This window comes from Anolis carolinensis, chromosome 4 (genome assembly GCF_035594765.1).
Source record: "Anolis carolinensis isolate JA03-04 chromosome 4, rAnoCar3.1.pri, whole genome shotgun sequence".
NCBI classification, from domain to species: Eukaryota; Metazoa; Chordata; class Lepidosauria; order Squamata; family Dactyloidae; genus Anolis; species Anolis carolinensis.
The window spans coordinates 9,579,661-9,595,552 of NC_085844.1; the positions used below are offsets into that span (position 1 = coordinate 9,579,661).

The 15,892-nt window shown below is 38.5% G+C and overlaps 1 protein-coding gene across 4 annotated transcripts in view; it reads left to right on the forward strand.

The window, feature by feature from the left end:
* Positions 1-14,405, forward strand: part of trappc9 (trafficking protein particle complex subunit 9) — a 299,446-nt gene extending 285,041 nt beyond the window's left edge. For all 4 annotated transcript variants that reach the window (XM_062979970.1, XM_062979971.1, XM_003219482.4 and 1 more), the window contains 2 exons: positions 1,630-1,853; positions 10,443-14,405. In XM_062979970.1, coding sequence (XP_062836040.1) covers positions 1,630-1,853; positions 10,443-10,622 — 404 coding nt within the window. In that variant the 3' untranslated portion in view covers positions 10,623-14,405. The remainder of the gene's footprint in view (positions 1-1,629; positions 1,854-10,442) is intronic.
* Positions 14,406-15,892: the final 1,487 nt, after the last annotated feature.

A 15,892-nucleotide genomic window follows, 5' to 3' on the forward strand; every position in this document is an offset into this window, starting at 1 on the left:
GTCCTTCCAGTCCATTAGCTACCTCTTTTTTTGGCAAAAGAAATGGCATCTTAGAGTCTTCTGTTGCACTGCAGAAGCTCTGGGATGACATTAATATTCAGGTATTTCTGTGAATGTTGCAATAAGCTCCTGCCTCACTTGCTGTATGCATTGTGTGCCTTTTCTCCAACTTGGTTAAGATCAGTTAACGGTGGCATGGAAATAGGACTTATCCAACCATTTTAGCAAGGATAACCATCATACCTTTTTATCTGTTGTAAGTCTATATTATATTTCTGTAAAAATATAAGTTTTCTGTGTAACCAGTTTTCACATTCAGGAAGATGTTTTCCTTGACCTATTCTGGATATGATTGTACTCTCTAAAAAATTCATGTCTAAGTATAATCATTGATTTTATACTGTTACTGGAAATTGAGGCTGCCTCTGTGGCAAAGATTCCACTCCATAGTGATCAAGCCTTCCAAAGAATTTTATTTTGATACACTCTAGGAAGTTCTGTTGAAGAGAAGCATATAAATGTTTTAAATAAAGAAACTTCTCAAAACCAGAGAAAGACATGAAGTCATGACTACTGCATTATTACATGAAGGGACATTGTAGAACCTTTGAGACCAAGAGAATGTTTGTAACATAAGCTTTTGTAGACTGGATCCACTTTATCAGATGCATCTGTTGAAGTAAAGCTCAGTTTACGAAAATGTATGCCATCAACCTCGTACTCTCATTTGGTCTCAAGTATGCAACAATATTTGCATACTGATCCAGACTACCGTGGCTAGGTCTTTGAAGTCTACAGTATTAACAGACAACTAAAATGTTATCACCCATCAGGAGTCTCTAGTATGTATAGCAAACTACAAAAAACAATTTATTTGAGAATGCAGCAACTGTATGGAAATTCTGTGTTCTTCTTCATACTGCTTCTAACTACCAACACTGCATACTACCTAAGAATATCTTCATGGTTTTTTTTTTGTTTTTTTTTTGCTTTTCTTGCTCTTGGCCTTCAAAGCATTTCTGAAGCCAGTGTTTTCTGTCATTTTCACACACATATACATATTTATGTCTTAAATGCAACAAAAAATCTTAAATATTTATTGACTTCCATTTTATCTGTGCTATCTCCCCTTTCTCTTTCCTGTCTCTGACTGTACAAGAATGTATTTGATTTCTCCTTGAAGGAGAAATCCATTTTCTTAGCTTGTATTGTAAGTCTTCATGTATATTCATGGGACAGTTTAATAAATCTTTTATAAACAGTTTTCTATCATGAACGATTTCTGTATATTTCCAGCTCATTATGCTTCTCAACTGTAGAACCATAATAGTAGAAACGAATATCTTATGCAGGTCTTGTTCTTCAGCTCTTTTGTCTTTCAGTTTCTTACACAGATACCTCAAAAAAAGTAATTTAATAATGTTTCAACATGATACTAGATTGTATATCAGTGAATATTATAAAGCACCATACAAACTCAATATGTAATTGTGTTTGTGCACATTTAGATATATGTGAGTTTGTTCCACTTGTTTTTGTTTTGTTTTGTTCTAGTGCCATGAAACTATTTAGGTTTCTAAACCCCTGAAGGATATAGCACTGATTCCAACCTTTTGGTTTAAATTACAGATGTTTTGGTGGAAGGAAAGCTCTGTGACTGCGACATTGTCACAGATTGCACCGTTGGAGACCCTGTGAAACTGGAAGTGAAGCTAACAAACTGGAGCCCTCAGAGCGTTGGCCCATTCTCTCTCACTGTGATCCCATATCAAGATTACCAAAATGGGGTCCACAATTATGATCTTCAAGATGGCATCACTTTTGTTGGATCCAACACTTTTTATATTGATACGGTAAGTCCATAATTGACATTATTCTGTTTTGCACTGTGCATGTAAAGCAATGTCTCCAACCTTTGGGCCTCCAGGTGTTTTGAACTTCACCTCCCAGAAATCCTAGCCAGCTTACCTGCTGTTAGGAACTGTGGGAACTGAAGTCCAAAACACTTGGAGGCCCAAAGGTTGGGAACTAGTGATGTAAAGGCATGAATAGGCTTTTAATTGGTTTTAAGGGGTTTAACTCTTAATTTTTAATACTGTTACTATTTAATTCTTTTTTTAATGTTTGTAGACGTTTATGTTCCAAATTGTATTGTATTGGTTTTACTGTAAGCCCCTTTGAGTCTATCTTTTAGAGACAAAAAGTGGGGAATGAATAATAGTAATAATAATGACAACATACTAGTGTCATGTAGTGTCTTTTTCCAGTGGTTTCTATGAAACATGCAAGAACATTTCTCTTTCCATATATCTCTATATCTGTCTAATCTATTTTTATATCCCACTTTTTCCCACATTACAGTGTGGTAAGCCATCACATTACAGAGAAACGGGTAGACTTCAGTGAGATTTGAGTTGAATATAGCGCAGGCTCAGAAAATGTACATTTTACTAAGTTGGTCAGACCTCACCTGGGATAATACTATGTCCAGTTCTATGCACTGCAATTCAAGTATACTGACAAGCTAGATCAAGCCCAGAAGATAGCAACCAAATCAGTTAAAGGTTTGAAACCATGAATCCCAATGAGGGTTAGGTTAGGGCATGTTTGGCTTGGAGGAGAGAAGGTTAAAAGAGGCCATGACAGCTGAGTTTAAATATTTGAAAGGATGTCACATTGAGGAAGGGGCAAGCCTGTTTTCTGCTCCTCTAGGAAATAAGACACAGCAAATGGATTCAAATGGCAGGAAATGAAATTCCATCTAAACATTAGGAAGAACTTTCTGATTATAAGAGTTGTTTGAAAATATTTTTAAAGGAATTATCTCACATGATGTACTACCCCATGGTATGGTAGTACAAGTTATAGGACATGAGTTTTAAAATATGGTTTTAACAGCTTAAATATCAAAGAAACAGAAAACAACTCCATGTGTGTTTCATATAGCATTATGTCCATCCTAAACAGAGTATACATTTTATATTACAGGCACAATGGGAGTCACAAGATTATGGTAAAGTTTTCATATACACACTTCAGATTTCACGGTAGATTCTTTCTTGACAGAACTGCTAAGGGATGGAATTAGTCCTCAAGGTTATACAGTAACAGAATGCTAATTTGCTCCCATTATAAAAGTGGTAGCTTCATAATACTCATCTCATTTGATTTTTGAGACAAAGTAGACTCGTTACTACTACATATCTCCTTTTTAAATGGCTAGCCATTTCTTTTAGGAAGGCATAATCAAAATCTTCAGTCTGATTTAGGGGCTGATATTAGACTCTCTCTTGTTCCTTTCCCCTTTTATTTTTACTCTCTCAAGCTATTTTCTATGTTCTTACAACATGATTGTGTTTTCCTGCATGGACTGCATGTCCCTTGTAGTTTCTTCCAACCCTTTGATTTTATGATTATTGGCATTCAATGTTACTCTTACTCCTTTCTTGTATGATCTGGTTTCTTGGATTATATTATTCCCTTCCGTTGCTAAATTCCAATAATGAGACTCATCCCATTAAATCATATTTGCTTTACTGTATTAATACTTCAGTTTATCTTGTTTACTTCCCATACACTATATACATCTAATATCAAGGTCACACTCTCCAGTTGATTTCTTGTTGATGTTTTTCTTTCCACTGTTGGGTACTTGTACGCTTGGTCCAATTTCCCCTTTATCATTCAGGCCATTGTTCCCAATACTGGTGCCTCCTTGGCCTCTGTGGTGTACCTCCCTCTCTCAATTAACTTAGTTTGAACCCCACCTGATCAGGTTTGCAAGACTCTTCTCAAATATATGGTTTTCAACTACGGTGAGGTACAACACATCTCCTTCAAGAAGGTTTTCTTAATGAAAGTACAGACTGCATTTCAAGAAACCCAGTCTTTCCTTATGGCACCATTGTTCACCCCTTTTCTCGGAACTAATCTTTCAAAAGGGAAGAGCAATGAAATAGCAACGTGGGTTCCAAAGTCTTTTGACTTTCTTCCCAGAGTCTCATAATTCTTAGCAATATAAAGGATATTTCTTGCAGAATCCTTTGCTTCAGTTTAATTAGAAATATAAGAGTTGTTATTATGTTTATTTAGCCATTGAATGTTTGCCATTTTTGTTATTTTTGTAAACCAACCTGAGTTCCTTAGGGGAGAGAGGGCGGGGTATAAATAAAGTATTATTATTATTTTTATTTTATGACACTGCAAACAAGATAGATATGCTGGATTTCATATCACAAAATCACAAGTCGAACACTTCCCAAGTGTCTAGGACTGTGTGATGTATTTTCGGATGATGCGCGCAGATCCCAGCAGGGTGGCCTTTTGCAGTTGGCAGATCGTAATTTTGTCAATGTCTATTGTTTCCAAATGCCGGCTGAGATCTTTTGGCACGGCACCCAATGTGCCCATAACCACCGGGACCACCTGCACTGGTTTCTGCCAGAGTCTTTGAAGTTCAATCTTGAGGTCCTGATAGCGGCTGAGTTTTTCTTGTTGTTTTTCGTCAATGCGACTGTCACCTGGGATGGCAACATCAATGATCCAAACCTTTTTCTTTTCCACAACTGTGATGTCTGGTGTGTTGTGTTCCAGAACTTTGTCAGTCTGGATTCGGAAGTCCCACAGTATTTTTGCGTGCTCATTTTCCAATACTTTTGCAGGTTTGTGATCCCACCAGTTCTTTGCTGCTGGCAGGTGGTACTTGAGGAATAAGTTCCAATGAATCATTTGGGCCACATAGTTGTGCCTCTGTTTGTAGTCTGTCTGTGCAATTTTCTTACAGCAGCTGAGGTTACGATCAATGGTTTCGTCAGTTTCCTTGCACAGTCTGCATTTTGGGTCATCCGCTGATTTTTCGATCTTGGCCTTAATTGCGTTTGTTCTGATGGCTTGCTCCTGGGCTGCAAGGATCAGGCCTTCTGTCTCCTTCTTCAAGAGTCCCATTCGTGAGCCAGAGCCAGGTCTTCTCCTTATCAGCTTTTCCTTCAATTTTGTCAAGGAACTTTCCATGCAATGTTTTGTTGTGCCAGCTGTCAGCTCTAGTTTGTAGTGCGGCTTTCTTGTACTGGTTTTTTGTCTGCTGTGCTTTGAGGAGTTTCTGATTTTTGACTTCAATCAAAGCAGGTTCTTCACTTTGCTTTACATATTCTGCCAGGGCATGTTCTTCTTCTTAAGTAAAGTATTATTATTATTATTATTATTATTATTATTATTATTATTATTATTATTATTATTTAAACAGAGATTTGCCAGTGCATAAAAACAGCGGTGTATTTCTCAGTGCCCAAAAGTATATACTCTCCCATAAAAACAACTTGTTTGTATCATGCACTCAAGAGACAAAAATGAAGTAGACTGATAAAAAATAACATATTTGGTTTACTCACAACCTTCATGTGTTTCGCATACACAGGTACAAAACGTATCAGCCCAGTTTCAGATATGTTTGAGATAATTCTCCGTGACATCTGGCCAGAACATCTCTTACAGCAAAACAGCAAACAAGTGTGTGATCTGAGGTCTGAAGTAATCTGTAGTCTGCTATCTGCAGCCTGTATGATCATGTGGGCTGCAGCCCCTCTCAGGAATCATAGAATAAAGGAAGCTGCATAACAGAACATACATACAAATAGTAAGCAACAGGATCACAGATAAACATTACTAGAGAAGGCTTGAAGAAGGTTTTCATTTCCAATAAACTCTGCCCCTTAGACCATGTACTCAGGGAGAACAAAAAAACCCCCTTTGTAACAGACTTTTATTTAAGACTTTGTACAGCTATATTACCCAATGTCATAATCTATAAACCACTGCCAGTGCCTAAGTCATCATCGTATATGGAGAATTTTCAGAAAGAAATAACAATTGTAGCCCCTACGGTACTGGTCCCTGAAACATGTACAAAAAGGCTATTTCCTCTATATCTAGTAGCCTGAGAAGTATTCACAATACAATATCAGCTCCTTGCTATTTTTGTTCCTGGTTTCTTTTTCCCAGTTCTTTTTACGGAACTGAGACCATTACTTCTGCTTGACACTGTAGAGCACTAGAGGAAACAAAATAATTATCTTTGTTTTATTAATGTTGTTAGTTTGTTCTGTTCTTGCCCTTTTCATTTGATTCTTCTTGACTGGCAAAACTAAACAGGTGCCTTACAGTGTAACTGTTCCTTATAGTTCTGGATCTTCTGGTTCTGGTTGTAAAAAATAATGGAATAAAAACAAGAATGTCACTTCGTAATTTTTAAAATCAGCTTTTCTTTTCATATATCAGATATAACCTAGCTATAATATATTTGTGTTACTAAACTTTCAGTATGTTAAGAGTGCTGAAGTTTCAACTTTCTAAACAAATCTTTATTTTCGGGGGGGGGGGGATTCAGAAATATTGTAAAGGCTGAGTATCCCTTATCTGAAATTCTTAGGACTAAAACTGTTTTGGATTTTGAATTTTTAACTTTTTTGGGGGGGCAGGAGGGGATATCTCTATTTCCGTATATATACTTAATGAAATGTCTTGGAGATGAGACCCCAGTCTTGCTTGGTAGTCAGAACCTAATTGAAATGGGCTGGCTGTGAATTAGCATGACCAAAACAAAGATATAAAAGCATGAACCAATGTTTTATCAATGGAACATTAATATGATGGTTGAGTTTTTAAAAGTCCATGCTGCCAGCCATGAATGGGTTAAACCACTGGAATGTGGAGAGCATGTGCATTTCAAAGAGGAAGCAAGTCTCTATGTCACTACCGCAGGCAGGATTTGCATCAATTAGGTGATAAGAAATTATTTATATGTAACTGTCCCCATTGTTCCCCCTCTTTTGTCGGAGGACCAGGTTGCACCAGTTGTAAAGTAGGTGATAATGTAAATAAAGATAAAAGCCACTTAGTTGAAGCAGAGAAAGTTATTGAAGTCAGTTAATAGGATAATAATCAGCCCTTTGGCAAGCTATTTACCATGACATGTTTGTGGTCAGTGCACATCTTTCATTGCTATAAAATATACTGTGGAAATAAGATTTTATTAGCTGACTCTTGGAAACAGGAAAGAACCTTTGCAGTTCAATAATGGGCAATGCAGATCTCTACAAGTATTACACATTTTATTATAATGCCAAGAAAGAAATCTCATATATATATACACACACACACACACACACACACACACACTTTTTCATATACATTTTGAAGTATAGAAGATAGTAATATGAGATTCACTTATTTGATAGTATATCTCATTGAATGTAGTTGGTCTTCTGAGTACAGTACAACCTTACAATATAAGGTTAGGCAGCAAACTATGATTCCATTAACAAATCACTAGACTTCATATTGTTTCAACTAAAATAAGAAAATACATAAACCTTTATGTAGGTCATGAGAAAAGGAATATCAAATACATTTCAAGTAGCCATTTCTCTGCCATTTCCACAATCTCCCAAAATGTTCAAAGTTTTACATGGGTTCAGCCTGATTCCTACATAGAGCTAGATGGGGATGAAAACTAATCTAAACTTTCCCAAAACCATTCCTAACAAGGAAAAGCTTTTAATTTTGGTGGGTGACATTGGGCCAATGGTTAACTTTCAGTCTAGCCTGCCTCATCTGCCTGTTAGAATAAAATGTGTTAATACCATGCAGGTGATGGTTATGATAAATCATTGTTAATTTCATTATCATCCTCACCATCTGGGTTCTATTTTTCTCATAGTTAATGAGAAAACACTGTTTCTCATTGCTGATGTTTGTTATTCTTAAGGGCTTCTTTCTCGTGGCTTTAATAACTTTTCTGCGTTGAGATGGCCGGTGGCCAATACTAAATAAGGATTGTTCTGCCTGCTGCTCTGCCCATTGAAATCAACGAGGGTTCCTCTTTGCCGCCCACTCCTCTTTCCGACTTCAACAGTAGTGTGCCTTGGGGCAGATGTTTCCAACCTTCATCCTCTATTTTGGGATGAGAAAATAACAATCTATTCATCTGTAAATAGCCCAGTTGGGTATAGAGATGTAAACAGTAGTGAATTTCTAGCATAGGACTTTTCAAGGATTTTCAGAGAAAAGCAACTTGTGCCTATGGAAAGCTAATTTTGCACTTGGGTGCCATCCAAAGCGTATTGTTGAAGCCATGTATAGCCTCCAGTGTTTTCCTGAAACTTGACAAACAGATTACAGCAGAAGCTCTGCTGCCTGCTACTGTTTTTACTGGGGCTTCTATTGTTAAGTATTTAGAAGCTGAAACTTATGTAGAGTGCACATTTCGCTCTGAAAAAGCTATAGGGAGTTGAGATAGCATCCAGCCATCTGTACTGGTTCCTGATGAGTGGCCAAGGTCAGTTCATTATGATCATTTTAACTAGTCACTGTTGAGTTCCTTTCACTGATATGCCGTTTGGCAAAGTGGCTAACAGATTGTGTATTGATCAGGAATTCCCTTGTGTAAATGGCACATCTGGGTACCTCAAAACTAACCATTCTGTTTTGACCTCAGAGCTCAGTCTGCATCATGGAGGTACAACTGACCTTCCAATGTAATCCCCACTTGTTAATATTATAGCTAGAGGAGATAGCACTTTGAACACATGAAAGCATTATGTATATATGCCAAGCATGAAATGGAAACTTGTTCAGAAAAGACTTGGAGGAGGGACCAGGGACTGGTATGTTCTGTAGGAATGACTCTCTCGTTTGTAGTATTGGATCTTGGACATAGAGAGTGAATCCTGTTTTGGCCTTTTTTATTGCCCCTAGAAGGAGTAATATCCAGCACCAGTCATTGTATGCGCTGCCTTTAAATTCAGTCTTGTCCACGAATTAGGCAGATCACATAGAACATTAGTAAGATGATCACAAGAAAATAAATCTAGACAGTACTGTCTCCTAATCAAAGTTTTTGAAAAAGTGATGATCGATTCATAATTGCAGTTTATTATAAATGGGACAAGTTCATATTCTGACCCAGGTCATTATAAATTTCGTTTCTACTGCTAGTTTCACCCTTTAAGGCCTACATGGTCTTTGACTTTCACATGTCAAACAGGATACCTCTATTATGACCTGAAGATGGCGCTGTTTCCAAAATACTCTTGACAAATGAGATCGCATTTTGGAAAAGATACAGCATTGCAGCTCCCTTTTAACTTATAGTTATTTCTGGGTTGTAATTCAGGAAAGTTTATGATATGATTTCAAGTAGTGGAATTTAACGTCCAAATACTGGTGCATTGATTTTCTACAATTTCTTTTTGTGTGTGTGCGCAGAAGAACTTTGCCACTTTCCTTTCAGGCTGAATGACTTGCTCAAAGTCACCCAATAGGTTTCCATGACTGAGTAGGAATTCAAATCTATGAATTGACAATGCAGTTTCTATATCATTCATTCATCATAATCAGTGATTACCCGTGTCTGAGTAGAATGACTTTCCAAGCATAGGGTCTTGGCGGTGGGTCCATAGGTGACTGTGGAGACCTATTCTTGATCCGCATGTTCTTCCACAGCGAGGGCATTGGTTTCCAGATAGAAGGTGGTCCTGGCCAGGGCCTTCCTCTTGACGCATTTCTCCCTTTTGCCCTCCATTCGTGACTTTTCGAATTCCACAGCACTGCTGGTTACAGCTGACCTCCAGCTAGAGTGTTCAAAAGCCAGGGCTTCCCAGTTCTCAGTGTCTATGCCACAGTTTTTAAGGATGGCTTTAAGCCCACTTTTAAATCTCTTTTTCTGTCCACCAACCTTCCACTTTCTGTTCTTCAGTTGGGAGTAGAGTAACTGCTTTGGGAGATGGTAATAGCATTTGGGAGACGGTGATATCATTCAGTATTGCTAATTAGATAATGTGCCATTTAACAGTTAACAGTTTCCTTTAATTGGCTGGATATTATACAATCCGTACTCTCTGCTACTGGACCATGTTGGATCAGCATACTTATTGCTCTTAATAACCTTATAAAATGTTTGCCATAATGTTCCCTACTTTATAGATAGGCAAATGCCATATAGAAATATAAAATGCCATAAAGAGAACTGCAATAATCTAGTGTTCCAACTATCACCAGTAGCTGCTTCTTAGTGCCAGATGTATTTAAAACTAAATTAGGATGTAGTTTTAAACATGTATACATTTTTCCCCAAACCCTTCTAGCCTTTTTAAGCTTGAGTGACGTTTTTGACTTGTGTAATATGTTTTTATCTTGCTATCATTATATATTGATTTTTAACTTGGAATTGTCTTAAGTTGCTTACATTTTGTTTGTTTACTGCTCTGGGGTCTCACGATAAAACAGAGGGATAAAACATTATAATACATAACTAAAGTAGTGTTTTCCTGCATAAAATGGTGGGTAAATGTAGAATCGTAACTCACTGGCAATAAATATCTCTTCCTCCCTCTCTTTCTCTCTCCGTCTCCTCCTGTGCTATAATAACTCTCATTCATCTTTTTCAGGTTAAGCCCACAGAAAATTCGGTGTGCATTGGAGCCCTTCTTTTCCTCTATACGGGTGATTTCTACTTGAATATCAAGTTCCATGAAGACAACTCCTGCAGAGAGCTTCCTCTCTCATGGTTCTGCCTGCCCAGCATCCACATCCGTGCTGTGAAGCCTGTGATCCAGACTAAGTTGTAATCATACCGTGAAACATTGCTTTAGCTACTATGCTCTGTAAGGCTGAGCATCTCCTCCTCTCTACCCAAGTCTGTTACTGAGGCTTCTAATGGTTTTCAAATACTTTCCACAGTTTGGTTGATAGTAACTGGAGAGCTGCCTTTTCTTCTTTGAAGGGCTGTGATTTGCATACACCAAGGAACTGGATATTTTGAATTTCGAAACTGTTTACTATGTAACATTCCTTTTTCTTTTTTTGCTTCCCCGCGATACATGCTGCGTGGGATTTAGCCATCAACTGTTCAGGCTTCAAACTGTATATTTGCTAGTATGCCAATGCTTTTGTAGTTTGAGTATTGCCACTAATTTATTTCCTATATAATACGATCGAATAGGGAAGAAAAATTATAAATCGCATTCCTTTTTTTCCTCTTCAATGTCTTTCACGCCTCTAGCAATTGCAGGCTCAGAATTTCAGTCCCTTCATCTCAACATCTGTCTCCTCGGGGTCACCTTTGGGTTTTATATTTATCTTGTGCCGTGTATTTATTTATTTCACCAGCCCAGATTTAATGTGGATGCGGCAACACCGTAATTTGATTGCGCCACTGAGATGTCAAGCTCCGGTTTCTTTCTCTGGTGATCTTCTTAAAGATGCGTCCAAGAGAGATTGCAGCCCCTGAAAGAGCAGAGCGTTGTCGACTTGCCAGCCGGACGTTCAGTCCAAGTTTACAAAAACGTTTGGTCGAGGTTCAAGATAAGCTCCTGTGTGGCTGAATATTTTGGCACTCAGAACTCATCAGAACTGGTCTATGCATCATGCATAGTAAGAATCTCTGGCCCTGGTACATTGCCAAGGAGAAAATCAGAAACAAGTCTTAAGTATGGGAATTTTCTCCTCCTCCTCCTGAATCAGTATCTCAGGATTCAAAGGGCAGGATGGGTTTCAAACAGAGAGAAGATCAAATAAAAGCTGCACATCTCGGTTTACTTTAGTCACCATTACTTTATGATTTGCCGTAAAAGTGATATTTGTTTACGTACATGTGGGATCACCACCTGTTTAACATGCCATGCACAACATTCTCTAATAACAAACCACTGATTAGGTTTTTGTTGCTTTGCAGTCAGAGGCTAACCTTGATATTTTCTTTGTAATCAGAATGATACTTCTTCTGGTGTAATATATTACGCACGTCATGGTCTTATCTTCCAACTAGCAATGTAAAAAAAAACATTTTTAGTGCTGACACAATTCTTTAAAACTTTGTTGACAAAAAAGCAATCACCATCCCAAGTCATTCCTGCATTTCCCTTGATCTTAAGAAGTCACATTGTTTTGAAAGCCTTCTTTCACAGATAGCCAAAGTCCTATTTCTACTTCACTGGACCCTCTTGTTAGGAATTTGAAGATAACATCACATTAGTGACACATTTGGGCTCAAATTAATTGAAAAGGGGGACTTCACAGGTGTGGAATGGCAGTATAGCAAGGGCATCTATTTTAAGGGTAGGAAAATAGTTAAGGATGCCAGTCACAGGACAAACAGCTTTCTCCCCAGGCAGCTTTAAGATGATTTTCTTAGTACAATATTTGCACATCATAAATCTTCTCTTGACATTAATGGACAATCCTTGGAGGTCATGGAAAAGAAATTGGGATTATGCTGTAAGGAATTCTCGCCTTCCCTCCTCTCTTCTTTTTGCAAAAGGTAATTTCCCCCAATCCTTTGTGTCATTATAAAGAGTGGTAATAACCTCCCCCCCTTCCTTGACAGTGTCCATGAATGGATTCTGGGATAAAGGAAAATGCCACTCCCAGGAAGTGGCATTTCTGTTTCAGTTTGCAATTATCATTATTTTTGGTCAGGGTTTAAACTAATTCTGCACTCTCCACTTGGAGTGCATCTACATTGTAGAATGAATGCAGTTTGACACCCCTTTAACTGCCATGGTTCGATGCTATGAAATCATGGAAATTGTAGTTTGGGGAGGCACCAAGCTAAAGCTAAAGACCTTTAAAAAAAACTACAGCTTCTATAACTTCATTGCATTGAGCCATGGCAGTTAAAGTGATGTCAAACTGCATTCATTCTACAGTGCAGATACACCCCTGGTGTAGATGTATGCAGTTTTTTTTTTTTGTCACCCGATTCACCATTTATTCCTAGGCTTCCAAAAATAGAGATTAAATTTGGGATGTGTGTTTTAACTTTACTTTTTGAAAACCACGGTGCTTTTCTCATCTCAATCCTTTAGGACGTGCATCATTCATCCTTCTCTTGAGCACTAATTAAATAGCTGGAAAATCCAGTTAGCATTTTCTTAAGCCTTTTGCCAAACATTTAATGGCGAGCTTACTTTTACTTTGATGAGTTGAAGATACTGCATATTGTATATTACCTACTAATTCTGGTCACGTGCCCTAATAACCTGAATAAAATTTCCCAAAAATGGGCAAAATTTGCTGCATTGTTTGGTTTAGAACAACTTGCGTCACGACTGAAAAAAGCAGAAAGTCAAGGCTGCATAAAAAGTGTGCGCTTCCTTCCACCTTGCAGTCCGTTCAACTGTTTCTCTGCCGAAGCATCTGCCTGCTAATAGCTATTGCGCCGCGCAAGGTGACCTTTGAAGTCTGTTTCATTATAGAAATGTAGCATCCAACCTTCCCCTTCTTAACTTTAGTGATTATCTGCTTTGGCACTCTCCCAGTTAGCTGGCTTGTGAGTTTCCAGCAGGAAGCAACTTTTCCATCATGCCTCCCCAAACTACAATCTCCCATTGTGGGGCCATTTGTTTCTCAGGGTGCATCTACACTGTAGAATTAATGCAGTTTGACACTACCTTAACTGCCTTAGCTCAATGCAGTGGAATCACGACAGTTGGAGTTTTGCAAGATCTTTAACCTTTTCTGCTAAAGATTGTTGATGCCTCACCAAGCTAGAGATCCCATGATTCCAATACTTTGAGCCATGGTAGTTAAAGTGGCACCAAACTACATTAATTATACCGTGTAGATCAGGCATGGGCAAACTTTGGCCCTCCAGGTGTTTTGGACTTCAACTTCCTACCAGCTGTTAGGAATTGTGGGAGTTAAAGTCCAAAATACCTGGAGGGCCAAAATTTGCCCATGCATGGTGTAGATACACCCATCTATATATATAAAAGAGTGATGGCATCACGGCGACCCACAAAACAACAAAACTACAGGCCCCCCAACCTCGAAATTTGACAACACAACCCATCATCCACGCCTCTAGGTTGATAAAACAAAAATAAAAGAAAAATAAATTCCTAATTAGAGAGAGAGGAATAATTGTTTTTATCCAATTGCTGCCAGTTAGAAGGCTGCCAGTTAGAAGGTCTCCTAGCAACTCAGCCCAGGGGACCCATTACCTTACCTACCAATTCCTCAATACTTTATTTCCCATACCACCATACTTCACCACATCAACACGTGGCTGGGCACAGCTAGTAGAGATATAAAGTCTTAAATTGGATGTCTTCCTTATTATAATGAAGTCCCACTCAAATTGCTTTTAGAAATTACCCTTGCAAGAATTTCAGCCTAGACTTTCCTTCCCATTTATGAAAAAGCCATCAGTAAAGTTCCTTCTCCCATTATGTTCTATAATGAACTACTATATACTTGTAAATTTGATCAGCCCTCCTTGGTTTTGTTACGCCTGATTTCAAGTTTGTTAGAAGCCGAGCTGAATTTGGTAGGTTTTATGTATGTTATGGAAAATCTGATATCATATGTAAATTGAGCTCACCAAATAAATATTTAGCTTTTGCTCTAAACCCTTCTCCTTCACTGCACTGAGCGCATTTCTATTGTAAGTTCAAGGTAAACTTAAAGGTTTTCTCTTGACATTAAGTCTAGTTGCATCTTACTCTGGGGGTGGTGGTGCTCATCTATTTCTAAGCCGAAGAGCTGGCATTGCCCGTAGACACCACCTAGGTCATGTGGCCAGCATGACTGCATAGAGCGCTGTTACCTTCTGGCTGAAGCGGTACCTATTGATCTACTCACACTTGCATGTTTTCAAACTGCTAGGTTGGCAGAAGCTGTGGCTGACAGCAGAAGCTCACCCCGTCTCACGGATTCGAACCACTGACCTTCCGGTCAGCAAGTTCAGCAACTCAGTGGTTTAACCCACTGCACCACCGTGGTTCACCTGCTAGTATTTACTTAACACTTATGCTGCTGATGTCGTACAGAAAACTTTCAGAATGTCCCTTGGTCTGGAATTCAGTTCCGCACTGTTTAGTCAATAAAATATGTTTCTTCAGGTAAAAATAAAGAAACGGATCAATTGTGCTACATCTAGCTGCTTTAAAAAAAATCTCTAGCATTTCTGCAACTGCATGGGCTTACAGTCTTGTTTCTGTAGAGCTTATCTCCTCCATAAATTTTACTGTAAGCTTCTTAGAACTTGAAGTACATATATTACTGAACTTGAACATATATTATGGTGTAGAGGATCATAATATAGTATAGGAGGTGAAAGAATAACAACCTCGCAAATCAGCGACTACTGAAGAGGAGTGGAAAAGGTTTGAGAGTGCTAATTCTATGTTATACCTTTTTTCTTTTGGAGCGGAAAGCCTTACCATGAGGCCAAATGATCTCCTTCCCTCTTGCAGCAGATTTTTGAGAGACACGTATTAAGAGCAGCAGAATGGGAAGATGATCCGATCAACTGGTGTGATGTTTCCCTGTGCAAAAATATTGAAATAAATCACAACAATATTAATGCATGCCTCTTTGCCTTGGATTCTGGCCACCAGTTGAATTTGTCAATAATCGGAGGTGGAAGAGAAACTGTTGTGCAGACTAGCATTGGATCTTTTGTAAATCATAGTAATCCATTCCCCTATATTTGTTCTTATTTATGTTTTTGTGTATTGCTGGCAATGTTTCAGAGCATCACGGCCATTCTGAGACTGCAGAGAAGGCTGAAATGCAATAAAGAGTATTTCTTCTAATGCCTTTTGCTGCCCCCATGGGCAACGTTGTACCGGTTTGTCTGCTGCTGTCCTGTGATCTATCTCTGTGTACATCTTGTACATTAATGGAAATGTGTCAGCCATCATCGTGATTGCTTTTTAACTAGCCTCTGCTGATTGAAAAATTGACATCACCCCTTTTGCTTTGAAGACAGAGAGAAAGAGAGAGAGGGAGATTGGTGCAGCCGTTTGTGAGAAATATCAGGTGCAGAACAAACAGACGTTAGCAATGAAACTTGATTAGTGCCGTCACGTGGAGGGCAGCTGGGGGTTCTCGG